Raw genomic sequence first — 21,170 nt, 5'->3', positions numbered from 1 at the left:
TCACTGGTTCACAATTAATTGCTCCCTCTGCACTCTGTTCCAATTCAGGAGTAATATTTACTGAACAATGACAATGAGAGAGATCCTTAGCAAGTCTCCTGCACAGATCTGAGACCCATGACTACATGTCTGGCACTGATTATTTTTAATGGAGTCAGCAAATGTAAAGTGATCTTTGTGAATTTTGAGGATCTAAAGCTAAATGTAGAAAAGGGGAAGAGAAGCGTCAGAAGTCAGTTAAGGCCAAGCCAGGTGGTCCAATACTGAATTTACTCTACATTTCAGAAAATAAATAAAGTGCACAACTTCTCCAAAATGCCAGTGCTGAAGAGGGAAACTTGAACAAACGGATTTACTAATCCAACTGGAGTCATTTTCACACTTTACATAAGGCATTGCAAAACATTCCAAAGAGAAGGGAACATGTAAAGTTCATTTTGGCTTCAAATTTACTCTGGAGAGTAAAACCTTTCACAATATTGCATTGTGACACAATCATAAGTTTTTTCTTAAAAAAGGTTCAAGTTGAAACCAGTTTCCAGCAGTTTTTCTGGCACCGATCATCCCAGCTTCTTAATGATGTCATTGACAGAGTTCAAAAGTCCCAGGAAGTAACCATCTTGCTCTCCCTCTCCCTGCTCCTCAGCAGCCAGTTCCTCATACTCTGATCGGAGCATGTTGAGCAGGGAACTCAGACCCTGCATAGCCTGGTACTCATTCTTGCAGGATGAAATCATAAGGTTCATAGTCCTCAAAACTTTTTCTCTCGTGTCATGGTCAGTAGAAGTCAAGAGCTTGGGAACCAGTATGCACCAGTCTTGCTCCAGCATTGGAGGCAGTAAGTTAACCTTTTCATATTGATGGCATTTCTCCTGATGTTGAGCACTCCCATCTTGTACCTCTTGGATAAGTTTCTGCAAAAAAAAACCATCAAACTATATTGAATATCCACTCAGCTACTTGAGTTGATTTTCAGACCAGAGTACACTGCCCACCTTGTTATTTCAGTTTGAAATTTCAACTACCCATTTAAAAACAGGAGATTGGAGTTTGGATCTGGAAGTAGACAATGACTTTAAGCAGCAAACAAATGCCCTCAACCAGCTGTTTTCCAATCAGACCTTGGACACTGTCCCACATCTGCATTCAACTGAGCGCAACTCAAAGCAGTGAATTTGACCAATTTGCTTGACATGCATTTAACAGATTTTTGTAATTTAAAAAGTGAAATGTTTGCACAAGTAGTATTTCCCTTTGAAAGAAAACTCTCTGCAGGTCAAGAACCTGAGAAAAACGAGGGAAAGGAAATTGTGCTGAAATATTTCCATGACTGCTTGTGTAAATGAGTCTATAGAAATGTTATACGTTACAATTCTACTCGATACTGTCCAAGGTTCAGTGTTGCTGGTATAAAAGCAAAATACTGCGGATGCTGAAATCTGAAAAAAAACCAAAATGCTAGAAAATCTCAGCAGGTCTGACAGCATCTGTGGGGAGAGAATAGAGCCAATGTTTTGATTCTAGATGACCCTTTGTCAGAGCTCTGACGAATGGTCATCTAGACTCAATCTTGGCTCTATTCTCTCCTCACAGATGCTGTCAGACCTGCTGAGATTTGCCAGTATTTTCTGTCAGTGTTGCTGGTGTCTTGTGTAAGCAGGTCCTGTGTCCGATATAATCAGGAGTTTCGCTCACTGACCAGTTGGACATATGATAGCAAGACAGGTAACCCTAAGCTCATGTGCCATCACACACACAACACTGAAAAATGGCACAGGCAAAACAGTGGCAAGACCAGGCTATTGAAAGAAATGTCATGAACCTGCAGACAGAGATCCAGAGTAGCAAATCCTGAATCTTAACCAACAATTCCATTAATCCTTCCTATGACATAAAACAATGTGTGCCACAATATTATTAAGTGAGTCCACTAATGGAGCTTTTCATTTGTTAGCCTTTTGACCAACTGAACAGTTCTACCTGAAACATGAGAATTTATGCCTATATTATAAATGAACCCAAACCACATTTTTCTTTTTCTGTTTGCTACATGCTCAGATGTTGATAGTTTGACTCCTGACTCACTACATACCCTGCTGTTGGCTAGAAACACTGCTGATTTAAACTAATCCTCACATGGGGAAGGTCCCTGCAGCCTAAACTCTGCTGAGATCACATGAACAACAGCATCTCATCATCAAGTGTACGAAATCACTGACATGTTAACTAAATTTATTTTGCCTCGAGAAATCTGAAAATACACTGTGGAGCTAGGTCACAGGATAATATTTGGATTCCATACTGTTGAAAATTACTAAGAGTATTTTTGGCATTAAGCCAATTGAATATGGTTAAGATAATAAAAGAGTGACAGCCATACATCAGCTACTTAAGTTAATGTGGCTAAGTTGAAAAAAGGCAATTTGATGAGCTGAAAACAATAAAGATAAAAAGATTGTGATAGGCACAGCAAGGATAGCCGCTAGATAAAAGGAAGTTGGCATGGTGTAAATGCCTGTTTCCACACCTTCTCCATGACCATGTCATATAGCAATGTCATGATGCGAATACGCAGGGACTCCATTCCCTTTGCTTGAAAGAGCTGCCCTAGTACTTGCAAGCCTCCAAGTTTCAGGAACTGCTGCTGGGCAAATGGAAAGTGACGCAACATTGATGAGAATGCAAAGAGAGCCTGAAAAAAAAAAAGCACAAATTAGGGAGGCATTTGGCCTAACACACCACTTTATAAAGTTTACAATTTGCTCCCCTCACCCTATTTCCCCCCAATTATAGATTCTAACTGCCTTGGATTTTAGCTCTATTACTTTATCAGGATAACTACTTGTGAAGAAGAAAGGTTTCCTAACAGTCACGAACTTGCCTTTCTATGGGTTTGCAACAACCGTCTTGCAGAATGCTCCCATTTTGAAATAGTGTTTAGAAAAAGCATGTTTTCCATTGTATAGTGACCTTACAGTGGACTATAGGATACAATTAAGCGAGTGGGTAAAACTGCTGCCCTTGATAGGTATTCAATGGTTGGGAAGTGCAAGGCCATCCAACGTTGCACATTTTCTTAATGACAAATGACCAACAATTATGGAGGAGCAAAATGATTTAGGGGTCCACAAGCACAGATCATTAAAAGTTAGTGAAACGTACAAAGTAATCAAGGATGAATGGATTATCAGCTTTTACTTCAAAGAAAGGACGCGAGTACAAAAGGGAGAAAGTTATACTTTCTACAGAAGAGCAGTGGAGGGTGTTCAAAGATGAAATGGGGAGGGTACAGGCCCAATATGTTCCCTCTCAGGCAATAGGAAGGTGCAAACCAACCCAGAATACCATGGATGACCAGAGACATTCAGGATACAATGAAAGGGAAACAGGGCCTTTACTAAGTATAACAGGAGTAAGTCTGCAGAGGCATTAATGGAGGACAGAAAGTGCAGGATGGAGCTTAAGAAATCAATTAGGAGCAAAGAGGGGACATGAGTGTTCTGGCTGGTAAAAGTAGGGAAAATCCTAAGATATTCTATAAGTAGATCAATGGGAAAGAGCAGGGCCCATAAGGGACCAAGGCGGAAATCTGTGTGTGGAAGCAGAGGACATTGGTAGGGCGTTAAACAAATATTTCACATCTGTCTTCACCCAGGAGAATTAGTTAGTTATGGAACTTGGGGAGAGAGACGGAGGCTCGAGAGAAAATCATAGGGCGTGACAAGATATTGGCAGGCTTAAAAGTGGACAAATCTCCAGGTCCAGATGAATTGTGTCCCAGGCTGTTGTGTGAGACAAGGGAGGAAATTGCAGGGGCTCTGACCTAAATTTTTAATTCCTCCCTAGCCACCGGGGAGGTGCCAGAGAACTGGAGAACAGCTAATATGGTCTCACTATTTAAGAAAGATTGTAGAGACAAGCCAGGGAACTACAGACCAGGGAACTCACGTCTGTGGTTGGGAAACCACTGGAGAAGATTCTGAACAAGAGAATCTATCTCCATTTGGAGGGGCAATGTTTGATCAGGGATAGTCAGTATGGTTTTATCAGAGAGAGGTTATACCCAACAAATTTGATTGAATTTTTTGAGCATGTAACCAAGTGTGTGGATGAGGTAGTGCGGTTGATGTAGTTTACATGGATTTCAGCAAAGCCTTTGACAAACTCCCACATGGGAGACTTAAGGCGGCTAATGCACATGGGATCTGACAAGATGGGTTCATAATTGGCTTAGTGATAGGAAAATAGGGGGTGGTGACAAACGGCTGCTTTAATGACTGGAGGCCAGTGACATACCACAGGGATCCGTGCTGGCCCCCCTATTGTTCATCATTTATATAAATGACATAAATTATTATGTGGGGTCGGGGGGGGGGGGGGGGGTTGGTAGGATCAGTAAGTTTGCTGATGACACAAAGACTGGCCGGGTGCTAAACAGAGAGGTTGAGTGTCTTGGGTTACAGGAAGATACAGACGAGATGGTCAAGTGGACAGATAATTGGCAGATGGAATTTAACCCTGAAAAGTGAGGTGATGCACTTTGGAAGGAGTAATTTGACAAGGAAGTATACAATGAAAGGTCTGACACTGGGAAGTTCCGAAGAACAAAGGGACCTTAGTGTTTGTCCATAGATCTCTGAAGGTGGAAAGGCAGGTTAATAGGGTGGTGAAAGGGATACAACACACTTGCCTTCATCAAACAGGAATAGATTACAAAAGCAGAGAGAGGTCATGATGGAGTTGTATAGAACTTGAGGCCACAGCTGGAGTACTATGCACAGTTCTGGTCGCCACATTACAGGAAGGATGTGAACACAGTGGAGGGGGTGTAGAGGAGATTTACCAGGATGCTGCCGGGGATGGAACATCTAAGTTACGAAGAGAGGTTGGATAGGCTCGAGTTGTTTTTATTGGAACAGAGAAGACTGAGGGGCGACCTGATTGAGGTGTTCCAGATTATGAGGGGCATGGACAGGGTGTATAGGGAGCAGCTGTTCCCTTAGTCGAAGGGTCAGTTACGAGGGGACACAAATTAAAAGTGAAGGGTGGAGGTTTAGGGAGGGATCGGAGGAAAAATCTTTTACTCAGAAGGTGGTGAGAGTCTGGAATGCACTGCCTGGGAGGGTGGAGGAGGCGGGATGCCTCACATCCTTTAAAAAGTACCTGGATGAGTATTTGGCACGCCAAGTACTCATAACATTCAAGGCTATGGGCCAAGTGGGATTAGGAGGGCAGGTCAGGGAATTTCATGTGTCGGTGCAGACTCGATAGGCCAAAGGGCCTCATCTGCACTGTAGTATTGTGGCCAAACCTGTTTGAGTAATCTTCAGTTTTGAGCACCACAAAGGCTTTGCTGGTCTTGGTTTTTCCAATCAAGTTGATAACCCAGTTTCCTAACATTGGGCATCAGCCTCATGATCCTTCACCTTGTTTACAAGACCACAAAGCACTAGAGTGTGTACACCTTCAAAATAACTGGAATCAACAATTACATTTGCTTAGAAAGTAAACCTGGCTTCCAAGTTTCCTCCTTCGCTCCCCTCAACATAATGAAAACTCACTCTCGAACAGGTTGTGTGCACGTTCTTTTATGTGAAGCTTCTTGATAAGTGAGAATCCAACCCTTACTGACATTTTACTTCGATCAAGTAGCCAAGGTACAGAAACCGTTCACGACAAACAAGCCACAACCGTGGCTCTGGTTACTAGAGAACTGCCCTTGACTGCACCCTCTGGCCCACAAGGGAGATTTGTTTTGCCATTACCTTTTTCTTTATAGCCAGTGGCTGGTCAGTTGCCAACAATATCAATAATTTCTGCAAAGCTCCTGCTTCTATCGCCTCAATCTGAACTTTTGGGTTGCTAAAGGGTAGAATAAAAAGAAACGATTTAAAAAACAAGAGGTGGATTTTCAAATCCAGCTGCAATCCAGAAGGGTGAGCTATTTGCATGGCCTACTTTTCAAGATAGCAATTACAGAGATCATAAATTAATTTATATAAATTAATTGAGATTTTTGGCAATAGAATTAACAGCCTGAGGAATGCACTGCTGCCCAATGACAGAAAATAAGGAATCCAGGAACAATGAATGGGGAGAGGAAAGAATTTATCTATAAATACAAAAATATGTATACATGTACACAGTCTTCCTGACCTGAGCATATCTTAAAAGGATTTGCAGCCAATTAAGTATATTTGAAATGTAGTCACTGCTGCAATTCAATGTAGGGAGATGTGGCAGCTAGTGTTCAGCAAGAACCCACAAACAGCAAGAATGATTACTAAATCATCTGTTTTAGTGATGTTGATTAAGGGATAGATAAGTGCGAGAACAGCTGGGAGAATCCATCAGCTCTTGGGTCAGGTCATGCCAGAGGATCATTTTCCTCCACCCAAGGAAGCAGGCAGGGTCTCAGTTCCATCCTAAAGGCAGCAGCAGAGTAATTGTCCCAGGAGTGAACCAAAGTCAGGGTGGATTAATGGCAAATTATCAGCCACAAAATTCTGCAGGGATCATTAAGAGCAGGGTGGGACTTGCACCCCTCATTGGGACAGAAATCCCACCCTCTGGAACTGCTGGCTAATCAGAATGGCCAGCAGCTTCATCAGCCCAGGCAGCACCAAGAAGAAGTCAGTAGCTGCTGCCAGGACTGTTGGTGAAGACAGAACCCCAAGGACTTAAATCCCCAGAGCAGGCAAGTCCACGGTGTTGGGCTGGGAGGTTTATGGGGAATGATAGTGAGAATGGGGTGGGTTTAAGGGAGGAACTGGGTAGGAAGAGGATAGGTGGGTTCAGAGGTATGAGGGTCACCCCTCCCTTGATTCCCCCCACCCCCTTGCCCTTCAAACAATAAGTTAAAAATCAGCCTTCCTGTCCCAAACAGACCACACTGCAGGATGTCTTGTCGAACAAGTTCTTGGCTGATGAAAAGTCGCCAACCTGAAATGTTCATTCAATTTCTCTCCATAGATTGGCTGAGTAGTTGCAGAATTTTCTGTTTTTATTTGAGATTTCTAGCATCCACAGTATTTAGCTTCTGTATTGTTAAGCTGTGAAGCTGCCTGTAGTACTTGACAAGTTAATTTTTGTTTACAACAAATTTGCTGCAGTTTCATTCCACACAGAGTCCTACCAAGAATTCTATAAGCAAGTCGTTACCCAGAGAGTGCAGATCCCAGCACAAAGGCAGCGTTCTCCCGAATGCAGGGTTCTGTGGCATTTAGTGCATTGGTCATAAGTTGCAACCCTCCAATGGCCATCAGATGCTGGGCATTGTCCACCTAGGAGTAACCATACACAGTTAAATTTTGCTCCCAATCCCCAACAGTCATGCAGTACACCGAAAGCTCTGCCAGTACCTGATGGACATAGTATTCCAGGTCAAATAGAGCTGCAACCTTGTTCTCCAGTGTCGCACTCGTGCTGTTGAATTTGCTGACAAGTCTATTGATTATTTCCATATCAGTCTCCATTACAACATTCATCGCTTCAAAATCTTCCATAAGTTCTTTGATTGGACGGAATGTCTTCCGCACCTTCTCCTCATGGCCCTGGATGCGAAAACAGAAAGACCAGTTTTACGGCAGTTCAAACTCTGGAATTTCTCCCTCACTTACTGCATCGCGTTTAAGATGCTCCTTCAAACCCACCTGTTAAAACCAAGCTTTTGGTCACTTGTTTCAATGGCTCCCTTTGTCTGATTATTCCAAGGTGCATCACAAATGTTAAAGTAGTTATAAGAGTTGAAATATATTCAATGTTCACTATACATATACGCTTTTAAAACACAAGTCCTAGTCTACTATTGCCCAGTAGAGTGCGCATCACAATCAAGAAAATCCAAAGCTCATCAGACATTTTCAGGAAGAGATTGAGAGTGGGATTCACAGTTATTCTTCACCCACTTTCTTGCAGTTCTCCTAACGTTGACTCAGGACAAAGCAGGAAACACACTGAGCATTTGAGCAAGAAACCTGCTCAAACTTTACAACAAGGGAAGGTGTTGGAAGGGAGCCCTATGTCTTCCCACAGACATGGCATTGAGCCAGCAGTGGGAACCTCAGTGGCGTGACTGCCCACCAGGAGGCCAATTCAGTCACTTAAGTGCCTAATTAACGGGTACCTTCCACATCCTTGAGGCATATTGCCCACAGTGGGAGAACCCACCACTGGACGGAGATCCACAGGTGGCCTTTCATCAGATGTCGGAGCTGGCATGGAGACAGGGAGTTTCCTTGATGGCCATTCCATTGTCCATAGTGGGCTCCCTATGACAATAGCCACTTCCTCAGTTAAGGTGCCATCACTGGAATGCGCCTTTCTTCCCACGGCACCACAATTTAGTTTACCTTATTTCCATTGGCTCCTCAGCATTAAAGCACCCTCTCCCACATGCTGCAGCTTCAGCAGTGGTCTAATCTAATCATGGTGCTGCAGAGCAACCAGCCCTCTGGACTGGCAGGCCACTGTTCCATACTGGACAGCAGCGCTGGTGGCAAAGTAAAATGCTGCCCACCCTGCCCAATCCCAACAGCAGCGTCCTCAGCAAATGAGAAAATTCAGCCTATAGTTTCTTCTGTGGCTGTGGGTTGGTGGCAAGGGAGGGAAAAGGATGAATCAAACATGTTTCTAGTTCAACAGTAGAAAATTGATAAGTGCTTGGACAGATATCTGCCTAACTTTATATAGCTGGTCAGTTAAGAAACAAAAATATTTAGTACAAAATACTCCTTTGTACCAAATGGAAGCAATATAGCAACTTACAGAACAATCCCTAGCAACTGAAACTGGTTGTAAGTGTATATAGAACACGTAGTAGGCCATTCAGCCCCTCAGGCCGAATTGATTGACATGATCTGTATCTCAACACCGTTTACCCACATATGGAAAGTAAGACTGGAAATTCTCAGCAATGGTTTGATAGTTAACATTCAATTCAAATTTAGATGGAAGGAAAACAGATTGTTGTAGTAGTTACTTCAGTTCACTGAAATTCAACTCAGAAGCAAAAAATTTTTTGTTGCAGATCAACCACTTCCATTGAAAGGGCTATGTTCACCAGCTGCTCAAACCAAGCCAGTGTAATTTTTATCCGCATGCTACTAATTTTTAAGCTCTTCCATTTTCCCCAATTAAATGTACATACTTAACATAACATAAGAAATAGGAGCAGGAGTAGGCCATCTAACCCCTCGAGCCTGCCCCGCCATTCAATAAGATCATGGCTGATCTGAAGTGAATCAGTTTCACTTACCCACCTGCTCCCCATAACCCTTAATTCCCTTACCGATCAGAAATCCATCTGTGACTTAAACATATTCAACGAGGTAGCCTCCACCACTTCAGTGGGCAGAGAATTCCAGAGATTCACCACCCTCAGAGAAGAAGTTCCTCCTCAACTCTGTCCTAAACTGACCCCCCTTTATTTTGAGGCTGTGCCCTCTAGTTCTGGTTTCCTTTCTAAGTGGAAAGAATCTTTCCACTTCTACCCCATCCAGCCTCTTCATTATCTTATATGCCTCTATAAGATCCCCCCTCAGCCTTCTAAACTCCAACAAGTACAAACCTAATCTGCTCAATCTCTCCTCATAATACACCCCTCATCTCCAGTATCAACCTGGTGAACCTTCTCTGCACTCCCTCCAAGGCCAATATATCCTTTCGCAAGTAAGGGGACCAAAACTGCACACAGTATTCCAGCTGCGGCCTCACCAATGCCTTGTACACATGCAGCAAGACTTCTCTGCTTTTATATTCTATCCCTCTCGCGATAAATGCCAACATCCCATTTGCCTTCTTGATCACCTGTTGTACTTGCAGACCGAGTTTTTGCAACTCGTGCACAAGGACCCCCAGGTCCCTTTGCACAGTAGCATGTTGTAATTTTTTTCCATTTAAATAATAATCCAATTTGCTATTATTTCTTCCAAAGTGAATAACCTCGCATTTGCCAACTTTATACTCCATCTGCCAGATCCTTGCCCACTCACTCAGCCTATTCAAATCTCTCTGCAGACCTCCCGCTTCCTCCATGCAATTCACTTTCCCACCTATCTTCGTGTCGTCAGCAAACTTTGTTACCCTACACTCAGTCCCCTCCTCCAGATCATCTATGTAAATAGTAAACAGTTGAGGCCCCAGCACCGATTCCTGCGGCATGCCACTAGTCACCATCTGCCAACCAGAAAAGCACCCATTTATTCCAACTCTCTGCTTCCTGTTGGATAGCCAATCCCCAGTCCACGCTAACACCCTATCCCCAACTCCGTGTGCCCCAATCTTCTGCAGCAACCTTTTGTGAGGCACCTTATCGAATGCCTTTTGGAAATCCTAAAACACCACATCTACCGGTTCCCCTCCGTCAACCGCAATAGTCACATCTTCATAAAAATCCAATAAGTACGTCAAACACGACTTTCCTCTCACGAATCCATGCTGCGTCTGCTTGATCGAACCATTCTTATCCAGATGGCCTGCTATTCTTTAATGATGGATTCCAGCATTTTCCCAACTACAGACGTTAAGCTAATCGGCCTGTAGTTACCGCCTTTTGTCTATTTCCTTTTTTAAACAGCGGCGTAACATTAGCCGTTTTCCAATCAGCTGGCACTACCCCAGAGTCCAGTGAATTTTGATAAATAACCACTAACGCATCCGCTATTACCTCTGACATTTCTTTCAGTACCCTGGGATGCATTCCATCCAGGCCTGGGGACTTGTCCACCTTCAGTCCCGTTAGTCTACCAAGCACTGCCTCTCTAGTAACAATAATTGTATTGAGTACCTCTCCTCCTACCAATACTCGATTGTTAATATTCGGTAAACTATTTGTGTCTTCCACCGTGAAGACCGACACAAAAAACCTATTTAAAGTCTCAGCCATTTCCTCGTTTTCCACTATTAAATCCCCCCTCTCGTCCTCCAAGGGTCCAACATTCACTCTAGCCACTCTATTCCTTTTTATATATTGTAAAAAATTATTTAATGTTTAAAACTCACCCCTGCTCGCCCTGTCCTCCGAAGCCCTGTGAGCCAAAGCCCTTATAGCTCACACTCTGCTTCCCACTCACTACGCTGCCCGCTCCCGACGCTGCCTGCTGTATACTGCAGCCTACCTTTTATACTTTGCGTGCTTAAAAACCCTTCCCAGACTCCTTAGCAGCCCACTTCCGGTTTTCAGTTTAAAATTAAAATAAAAATACTACTCAAAATAAAGGCAAAAAAATCCCACACTAACTAAATAATTAAATAAACCTCACCAGCACTCCTGCCACAAATCACTCCCTCTCTGCTTGCTCTAGTGGAACAATGAGGGTGATCCTCCCAGGTAACTGACATTTTTTTTTAAAAAGGTACTTAAAAAGGTACCCAGGGATCAACTCTGAAAATTCTATTGATTCACTATGCAATATTATATTATAAAAAAAGGAATATTGATGGACTCAGCTTCTAGCTCCCCTCACTATTGGATTGCATTTTCAAACTGATTTGGGGGTGGTCAGGAGCTGGTGGTGGCAGAAAGAGCTATTTCTTCCTGGTCCTCAGCCTGAGCAGGACAACGGAACATAACATGGGGAGTGGGTAGAAGTCCAGCTTACTATGACCTTTTCATGTCTGTTGTGAGCTCAACATAAACATCTTCCTTTTGAGGACAGTTTGAAAGGACAAAATGTAATCACATTTAATCAAAAGAGGGGTCACAGAAACTTGCAGAATGACATAATTCATAGAACACAAACTCCACATGAAGTTCTGATTCAGTTATACTATTAAAGTAAATTCTAATATTTCTAAACAAACAAACTTTGGTAGAATGCTTTGGTGATTTCTTCCTAAAAACTCGTCCTTACCTCATCAATGTCAGTGATGCCTTCTTGTTTCATTAACTTCAAGGCCTTTTTCAACTCCTCAGCTGTGAAGGATTTAGAATCTGTATTCACCATTCCATGTCTGAAAGGACAAAATTAGATGACCAGGAGTCCTGCTGGTTTAAAAAAGAAAATGGCATGCACAATTCCTGTGGCCAAGCTTCCTGATTGGCCAGGAGAGAGTTCTGCCAAACTCAAACAAGGCCCAGGAGCTAGTGACTTTGGCTTCACATTCAACTCACTACCGGGTGTAGAGGAAATAGGGCTCCCCCTTTCTCTCTGTACCCATCTGTTCCAATTGCAACCAGAGTTAAAAATTGGGACTTTGGATGCAATTTCCTGCAAGATAGATTGCAAAAAAGTTACAAATCCCAAAATTTGTTCACTGCACAGCAATACTTTTGTATGCATGCAACATTCCCACAGTACCTGCTTCCTTGCTTCCAGTACTTCAATCCATCCTTCCCATTCCCATCATCCAGGATTTTGGCCTCATTTTTTCCAGTCTCCAAATTTAGCCGAACATGTAGTCCTGCAGGTATTGCCTGGCCTGCACAGAAAGAACAGAAGAAGCCTGGCTGAATGAGTCAGGATTGGGACATGGGGGAAAAGAGAGAAAGAGAACGGGTGGACAAGAATCACAACAGCAGTATCTCTACTCTACCAAAATGATACACAGTTGTACAGCTGAGAATTAGAATCATACAGCACAGGCGGCCATTCAGCCAACTGTTACTATGCCAACCCTTCACAAGCCACCCAATTACTCCCACTCTCCTACTCATTTCCCACAGATATTCCTTTTCAAGTGCATATCCACTTCCATTTCGCAAGCTAAAAAAAAAAATTCCACTTTCTTTCAGTTCCTTCCATAGTGTAGGTCACTACTGCCAGTGTATCACAAAGTAAGAGTTTTAAAAGTTAGTGGATCATCACAGACCATTTGCGTTTCCAATGTACAGGGATCAGAGGAAAACCCAGTGAGCCTTAGTGGCACTTTTCACTAGATTTTATGTTTAATTACATTCATGGTGCTTCCCCAGTTTGAGGGGCACTGCTGCTGTTACTGACCTCGGGCAACACGTGTCCTTTCTGCAAACTCCATGTTTAAAAAGAAAGTGGATGGCATCATAAAAAGGGCAATCAGCTGCCTAATATTAAACAGCAGAAAGCTGCCCAAAGCAGTCAAATGTTACTGAAGGTGTGGCAAACATTCACAACAGCTGCCAAGAGAACCAAAAGCAAATAGGAAGTTGGACTCAAGTGAAGACAGGAATGAGAGCGAGGGAGAGTGGCATAAAGAGAAAAGTTACCTGGTTTAACTTCTTGCCATTTATTGGTTGGGTAAAAGACCTCTATATCCTCAGGGTCTAGATCATCTTCCACTGTTGCTTCCTCCTTCCTCTTTCCAATATTTTCTTCAGTCTGTTCCACCACAGTAAGAGCAGACGCTCTCTAGAGAGACAGATAGAATGAGTTTTGGAAGAATGAATTAAAAATAAATCTCCAATGCTCAGAAGATTTGTTCGCAACTTGGAAATTACCGTGACTCGGAGTTAAGAACAAAATCTGGATTTCACCATGAATTGGAACTCTGTCATGCCCTTGCATTCAATGATTGTGCCTAGATACCAATACTTATGGAACAGGAAGCTCAACACGAGGTGAATCTCTTATGTTTGCTTGGTGTTCTGACTCTGCTGAAAATTTCTGAGGGCTGATTTTTTTTTTAAGGCCCCAGTATTTGACATTCTGGTTTCCCAGCTCCATCCTGTCCCTGAGCCAGTTAAAAACCTATAAGACCCAAAGGCACTGGGGAACAGGAGGGGTACCCCCTCCACAATAGTGATGCAGCTACCAAGTCTTTATTTTTAAATTTTGGCTCCCTCTTTCATTTACCCGAAAAGGCATCCTGCTCCTTCAACACTGGAAAGCCTCCCATTAGCTGTCCAGCTCAAGCGAGCTGACTTACTTATTTGGATGATAAGCCCACTCTCAACCACTAATTGGCAATTTGGGGAAATCACAGATGATTGCCTGTTCTCCACACAATGCTGGTTTCTGATAGATACATATACATTTCTACAATACCACAAACAAACTTAATTGGCTGATTGTTGTGTTGGTTCAGTAAGCAAACTAGAAATGATGAATGTCATCAAGAGCTCCCAACACAAAGCTAAGACAACAATACTTAAAGGATAATCACCCATATCTTGACAATGGACACCATTTCACTGAAAGTCTACACCAACTCACCATGACCCCAGTCATCCTTTCAACAAACTGACTACACTTCAAACATTTTTCAGGAATGTTAATAAGCAGCTCGAGAAGTGTTGTGAAATTGATGTTTTCCCCCTTCTGCACATTTGCAGTTCACTGATAACCCTCTCACTGATAACCAGAAGGTTGCGGATTCAACCAACACACCAGGATTTGAGTCTATAATCTAAGATGATAGTCTGGAAGATGTTGGCCTTTTGACAAGACTTCAAATCATCTGTCTGTTCCAGTGAATTTCAAGAAATTCTATAGCACTATTTGAAGAGGAGGTGGGTGTCCTCGGGCCTTAGTCAAACCACCACTGTTCCACCATCACCAGATTAACCATTTATTCTCTTGTGGGACCTTGTGTTATCCATGTTTACCTGCATAAGTCACCACACAAAGTTATATTTTGTAAATGTGAGTGCTGAGTTTGAGACACAAAGGCACTACAAATATAACATGTTATATAAATTATCTATGCAATATATAGGACAGATTAGCTCAATTAGGTAGATGGCTCAGAATAAACACAGTTCCAGCTGAGGTAGACTAAGCACCTGCCCCTGCCAGTGGAAGGTGATGGCAAATCATCACTGATGAAAAAAAGCACCAATATAAAATGCATAGAATGAAGTATCTGTATATAATGCTCCCTCCTTCAGGGAGAGCACTCATGAATAAACAAATAATAATTGCAGATATTATAGATAAATATATTAAACATGTTATTTTTTAAAACTTCAAGGTTCACATTCTACACAATTGGAGATGTTCATTCAGAAAAGGCTCCACTACCATTACTCCAATCTCATTTATTCCCTCCCCCATAGACCCTCAAATTTACTTACTTGCTGCTGGCTGTTCTCACCCCAGGAGTAATTCAAACAGTGCACAGATATCAGTAGCAAGATCAGGTTCAGACAACCAAGCTCCATTGCAAGTATTTCCAGATTCTATGGTACAAATAGTACAGCATTGTGAACAATGCAGATATAGATTAACACCGATCCAGCTATCAAAACACTAAACCCACATGAGTTTTCTCTCTCCCCCCCGACCTCCCTCCCATTCTTGCTAGCCAGGCCAGCATTAGTTCTGTATCTGTAACTGCCCCAGTAAAATAAATGAGTGTGACTCACTAGGATGTTTGGAGGGTATTTAAGAATCAACCATGGTGGTGTATTAAGAGTTACATGTCAGACCAGATAAGCAAACTCTGGTGTGTTGAGTCACACACATGTCAGACCAGGTAAATAAAGAGATTAAAAAGTATATTTACTAGTCGCAAATAGGCTTACATTCACACTGCAATAAAGTTAGTGAAAACCCCCTAGTTGCCACACTCCGGCGCCTATTCGTATACTGAGAGAGAATTTAGCACGGCCAATTCACCTAACTTGCACATCTTTGGACTGTGGGAGGAAACTGGAGCACTCGGAGGAAACCCATATATCATGGGGAGAACTCCACACAGTGACCCAAGTTGGGAATCGAACCCAGGTGCCTGGCGCTGTGTGGCAGCAGTGCTAACCACTGTGCCAATGGACCGGATAGCAGTTTTATAACATTCCACAAGTTTCCTTGTCACCTTTAATAGATATGAAAAGCCAGGGACAGTAAATGACTTCCAGAAACAGGATTTAAATTCATGTTCAATGGATCAATAGCCCAGCTCGATCTCTGGATAGCGAGCCCAGTAACCATTACAATGCCCCTTTGTGACCTAACAATGGGCTAGCAGACGTGTGTGCAATCATGAGGCAACATTTCACAGGGCCACCTGAATACTGGACTAAATTCCCAGTTACTCCAGTCCAAATTCCTAGAGACAAACGGTCATAGCGTGCATTATAAAGCAATGCAAACAGATGGTAGTAATAGGAACCTTCCCCCTATCAAACCTTACAGCAGCCCCCTGCCTGTCTCTCTGATGCAATGCTGAACTGCAACAACGCTGCCGTGTATGAACTCACCTCTTTCTATCGATTCCCACAGCCACTGCTGTCTACTTGCTCCGCTCTCTCACTCTGTATCACTACCGCTTCCTGTTGCTGATTTGCTTTCCTCTGGAACAGCCACGTCCTTTGCCGTCATTACCAGGGAGCCAATCACAACTTTTTCCCTGATGTAATAATTTAAAGGGACAGCGCCCAGCTCTCGCGGGGGGAGACAAAACATGTATTAAAGGGACCCTGCCAACGCCATTTCATAGGAGCAAAATTCCCTGCAAAACAAACACCCGCAGCCTTTCTCCAAAGAGTGTTTCTTTTCAAATTACGTTTCCTAAAACCGACTTTCTGCATTACTCCAGAAGATTTCAATAAAGAAATGCTCAAAACAAAGCAGGGAAATGTGGCTCAAAATAGCACTGGGATCCTGTGCAACGAAACAAGAATTTGTTTCGGTCACCTGAAATACTGGCCCTGCTTTCAGTGGTTCTGTCCTGGAAGATTTGCTTAAAATAAAGCAACTTTGAGCTTTAATTTCCTCAGTAGTGTACTGGTTATCATAAACTTTCTCCATGAATTTCTCTGTGACATAATCAAAAATATTAAAGTGAGTTAGTAATTACTTTGAAAGGATAAACAGTAAAGTCACTCAGCCAAGTCCAATTTTTTGAAACAATAACATATATTTATGTAGCACGTTTAATATAATGAAATATCCTAAGGCGCTTCACATGAGTATTGTGAAGCAAATACGACTCCAAGTCACATAAGTCGATGTTAGGTCACATGATCAAAAGCTTGGTTAAGGAAGTAGGTTTTGAGGAGAAAAGAGAGGGAGGGAACTTTTGGTAGTCACATGAGTCGTGTTTCTGTAAGACGCTGTGGTGAACCATAGATGGTTACCACTATGGGTACTTGTACATATGTTACTCTTGTTACTGTTGGGGTTAGGGTTTGGGTGTTCCACCTGTTTATGTGGTACACTCCGTTCGGCTCCGCCTTCTTACAGGAGTATAAAGGTCATACTTCCTAGTAGCCCTTAGTCTGGGATAGTATTGTTAAGTAGTGTGCTCCAATCTTGTTGTGAATAAAAGCCTTTATTCCCGGGTACGTCCTAGCCTCCCGTGTGAATCAATTGCGCATCAGACGCCAAAAAGCTAATCACACAATGTGATAATAAAGCTTACTCTTTTGAAGCTTTTAAAGAACGTTTCAAGGATTATACGAATCTTTCAGCTAATCCATTGGTCGATGGATGATAGGGTGCGGATTTCATATGTTGAATACCATTTACTTTGAGATAATCCTCAAACACTACATTCCTCTAAGTATGCTTGCGAAAGATAAATCTTGTTCAATTTCTGCCACCTGATAACGCAGTAAACAGATCTCTAATTAAAGGAAGCAGATCTTGATCAACATGCAACAGTGGATTCCTTCACCACAAATATGATAGGTATGATCGAAATATCCCCAGTCACCCATTGTAACCGGCTCCAACACACTAGTGTTGACAAGTCATACTAATTCTTTTTCAACATTGGGATTAATTGCATGTGGCACTGCTCTTGCTTTGAGGCTTTTTGGTTGACTATTAGGCTTTCACATGAAGTCATTTCATTAAGCCTCATCGAACACTTTTGTATTTCTTCAGAAGGTGCTGTATGTTTTGACATTGACCAAACTGTTGACAGCACTCTAATCATGATCTCCTAAATATAGCTGGAAAATTACCACGGACTACATGGAAAGGCAACTCTGCTGTTTATCCAATCAACTACATTGACCATAATGTAATCTTTTATCGGTATGATCTCTACGTGTATGCCCTTAAAATCACATCAGCTGGTTTTAAAGGAAGATGCTTCAACTTTTGTTGGTGTTGTGGCCAAGTAATCAATGGTCTGAGGACCTAGGCCCAACTTAAATTGGACACTTTCAATTAATATACAGCTAAACAGCTTCTGTAAGCAAAAGGCATAATAGAACACGGATAGGCCAAGGTTACCACAGGTCAAAAGGCAACAGCGACCAGCCCAGATACATGTCTTGTATATTGAACAGAGGTGCTTGACCTCAACAATGGAAGAGCTGTTCTGGCTAGATGGGTGGAGAACTGGCTTGGCCATAGGAGACAGAGGGTAGTGGTCGAAGGGTCTTTTTCCGGCTGGAGGTCTGTGACCAGTGGTGTTCCGCAGGGCTCTGTACTGGGACCTCTGCTATTTGTGATATATATAAATGATTTGGAAGAAGGTGTAACTGGTGTAATCAGCAAGTTTGCGGATGACACGAAGATGGCTGGAATTGCGGATAGCGAAGAGCATTGTCGGGCAATACAGCAGGATATAGATAGGCTGGAAAATTGGGCGGAGAGGTGGCAGATGGAGTTTAATCCGGATAAATGCGAAGTGATGCATTTTGGAAGAAATAATGTAGGGAGGAGTTATACAATAAATGGCAGAGTCATCAGGAGTATAGAAACACAGAGGGACCTAGGTGTGCAAGTCCACAAATCCTTGAAGGTGGCAACATAGGTGGAGAAGGTGGTGAAGAAGGCATATGGTATGCTTGCCTTTATAGGACGGGGTATAGAGTATAAAAGCTGGAGTCTGATGATGCAGCTGTATAGAACGCTGGTTAGGCCACATTTGGAGTACTGCGTCCAGTTCTGGTCGCCGCACTACCAGAAGGACGTGGAGGCATTGGAGAGAGTGCAGAGAAGGTTTACCAGGATGTTGCCTGGTATGGAGGGTCTTAGCTATGAGGAGAGATTGGGTAGACTGGGGTTGTTCTCCTTGGAAAGATGGAGAATGAGGGGAGATCTAATAGAGGTATACAAGATTATGATGGGTATAGATAGGGTGAACAGTGGGAAGCTTTTTCCCAGGTCGGAGGTGACGATCACGAGGGGTCACGGGCTCAAGCTGAGAGGGGCGAAGTATAACTCAGACATCAGAGGGACGTTTTTTACACAGAGGGTGGTGGGGGCCTGGAATGCGCTGCCAAGTAGGGTGGTGGAGGCAGGCACGCTGACATCGTTTAAGACTTACCTGGATAGTCACATGAGCAGCCTGGGAATGGAGGGATACAAATGATTGGTCTAGTTGGACCAAGGAGCGGCACAGGCTTGGAGGGCCGAAGGGCCTGTTTCCTGTGCTGTACTGTTCTTTGTTCTTTGTTCTTACCTGAAACACATCAAGAGGTATTCAGCCAGAACAATTGAAAAATACATTTATGTTTGTGTATTCCCCAGTTTCAGCCAGACTCCCTGCTATTAGCCATATCTTGGAAGGGGATATGTACACCTAGAACGACCTGGCTTAGCCTCATTGATTGCTGTGAGGCCCACTCTGTCACCCCATTGGTTGTAACCCAGAGAACATTCCAGAAGGACTCGGAGAGGGGGATAAAAACAGACATCAACATCTCAAGGCAAACAACAGCGAAAACTTAACCAGCCTCCTGCAACCCTCAACGACAGAAGAGGGCATGTATGATCCATTCTCGTACCAAGAAAACCCTGAGTTCATTTGTTGACATGAGCTCAGTGAATTGAATCTAACAGCCCAGTCAACTGCTCCAGAATAGGTAGTATATGTGTTTTTTCAGACAGTCAGCTTAGTTTGGGGAAAAGTTCACTTAATTTGTTATATCAGAGTTGTTTCTTTAACTTGCAAGTGTTTTCATAACGGTGAGTTTGAACCACAGTCTGTCTTATAAAGTAAGAGCACCTGAATACCTGTTTTGAATAATAAACTGGTTGAAGTGTCTGTATAGAATATTTCACAGGCAAGTGTGTGTTCTCAGGAACTAAAGATACAGCAGCACCAATACCAACCTCCATCCTAATAGATTGTCCACTTAACTTTGGAATCACCCAGACAGGGAGAGTGAGAGAGGGAGAGTGAGAGAGGGAGAGTGAGACAGGCAGAGTGAGACAGGCAGAGTGAGACAGGCAGAGTGAGACAGGGAGAGCCCCGTATGGATTAGCCATTTGGTTGGAGCTCTTCATCATGTTTCTGGACATTCTCTTCTTCATATCATAATTCTTTCCTTCCATGTTGTAAATTATTTTTGTGGAATGTAACTTGTTCTTCTTGATGGGACCCAGATTTGTTTTCTGAATATTCTTCTCAGAGGAAACTGGTCTGGCCAAACAAGCTTTTGCAACAAGGCTCATTTGTGACAATTCTTACATTGACTATCCTTGTTCCAGGATTCACTCATTGAATGGTCCATTTTGGCACATCTATGTTGGTGTTTTGACTCCTTATGGGCAGCTCTCAACTTGTTGATCTCCATTCCTGCACCAAATTGTGAAGCCTCTTTAACAGCCAGTTCCATCGACATTGCGATTTCTACTGCTGTTTTTAAATTCAAAGCATGTTCAGTTAGCAATCATCTTTGGATAGCCTCATTATGGAGACCACAAACTAGATGATTCAACCAAACTCGCAATGTTGTGCCTGCCTTTTTAAGGTTGCCATGAACTGAGAAATGTTTCCACCTTCCACTTTACTTCTTTGGTGGAACTTGAACTGTTCGGCGATGATCAATGGCTTTGGAGAGTAATGCTCTTCAAGGATCTTTGTCAACTCATCATAAGTTTTGGTTCCTGTCTGTGCTGAATGAATCAAGTTCCGGAGCAAATTGTTTTACTTCCTATTGTACTGAGAAAAACTGGTGCGAGCAACTCATTTGCAATTTTATTCACTTGTACAAAATATTGAAAACTCTCTGCATAGAAACTCCATGACTCATTTTCATTATTGAAAGACCCCTTGGATCCTAATTGATCCACCATTTCTCTTGCAGGCACCAGCGACTCGAGGCTGCTCAGTATTTTTTTAAACTTTACTGTCGTCCCAGTATTCCCCTTTTCCCCCGGAGACCATTGACTTGATTTTTTTTCAAATGGCTCCAGCCATACAGAAAAGCATCAAAACTTTTCAAATATGCCAGATCCTGCCTGGAATCTCACCCTTCTCTGATTGGAAAAGCACCCTCTTATAAAACCACATCGTGGGCTTTTTTCTTACTTAGTCTTCCTGGTCTTCTGATGTTCAAAGTGTGAGAACCC

At 42.8% G+C, this 21,170-nt stretch overlaps 1 protein-coding gene across 2 annotated transcripts; it reads right to left on the bottom strand.

Moving 5' to 3' along the window:
- Positions 1 to 251: 251 nt before the first annotated feature.
- Positions 252 to 16,209, bottom strand: sil1 (SIL1 nucleotide exchange factor). Of its 2 annotated transcripts, none has more exons than XM_078231242.1 (10): positions 16,115 to 16,209; positions 14,990 to 15,094; positions 13,184 to 13,325; positions 12,300 to 12,420; positions 11,853 to 11,952; positions 7,362 to 7,553; positions 7,162 to 7,283; positions 5,766 to 5,862; positions 2,528 to 2,692; positions 252 to 914 (listed from the first exon to the last, which is right to left on the bottom strand). In XM_078231242.1, the coding sequence occupies exons 2-10, from the start codon at positions 15,074 to 15,076 to the stop codon at positions 561 to 563; spliced, it is 1,380 nt and encodes a 459-aa protein (XP_078087368.1). In that variant the 5' UTR covers positions 15,077 to 15,094; positions 16,115 to 16,209; the 3' UTR covers positions 252 to 560. The 2 variants fall into 2 exon arrangements, with proteins under 2 accessions (XP_078087368.1, XP_078087370.1); XM_078231244.1 differs by having other exon boundaries at positions 7,162 to 7,268; positions 16,115 to 16,194.
- Positions 16,210 to 21,170: the final 4,961 nt, after the last annotated feature.

The sequence above is a fragment of the Mustelus asterias genome, chromosome 16 (assembly GCF_964213995.1).
Source record: "Mustelus asterias chromosome 16, sMusAst1.hap1.1, whole genome shotgun sequence".
Classification (NCBI taxonomy): Eukaryota; Metazoa; Chordata; class Chondrichthyes; order Carcharhiniformes; family Triakidae; genus Mustelus; species Mustelus asterias.
This window is presented reverse-complemented; position numbering and strand designations above follow the sequence as displayed.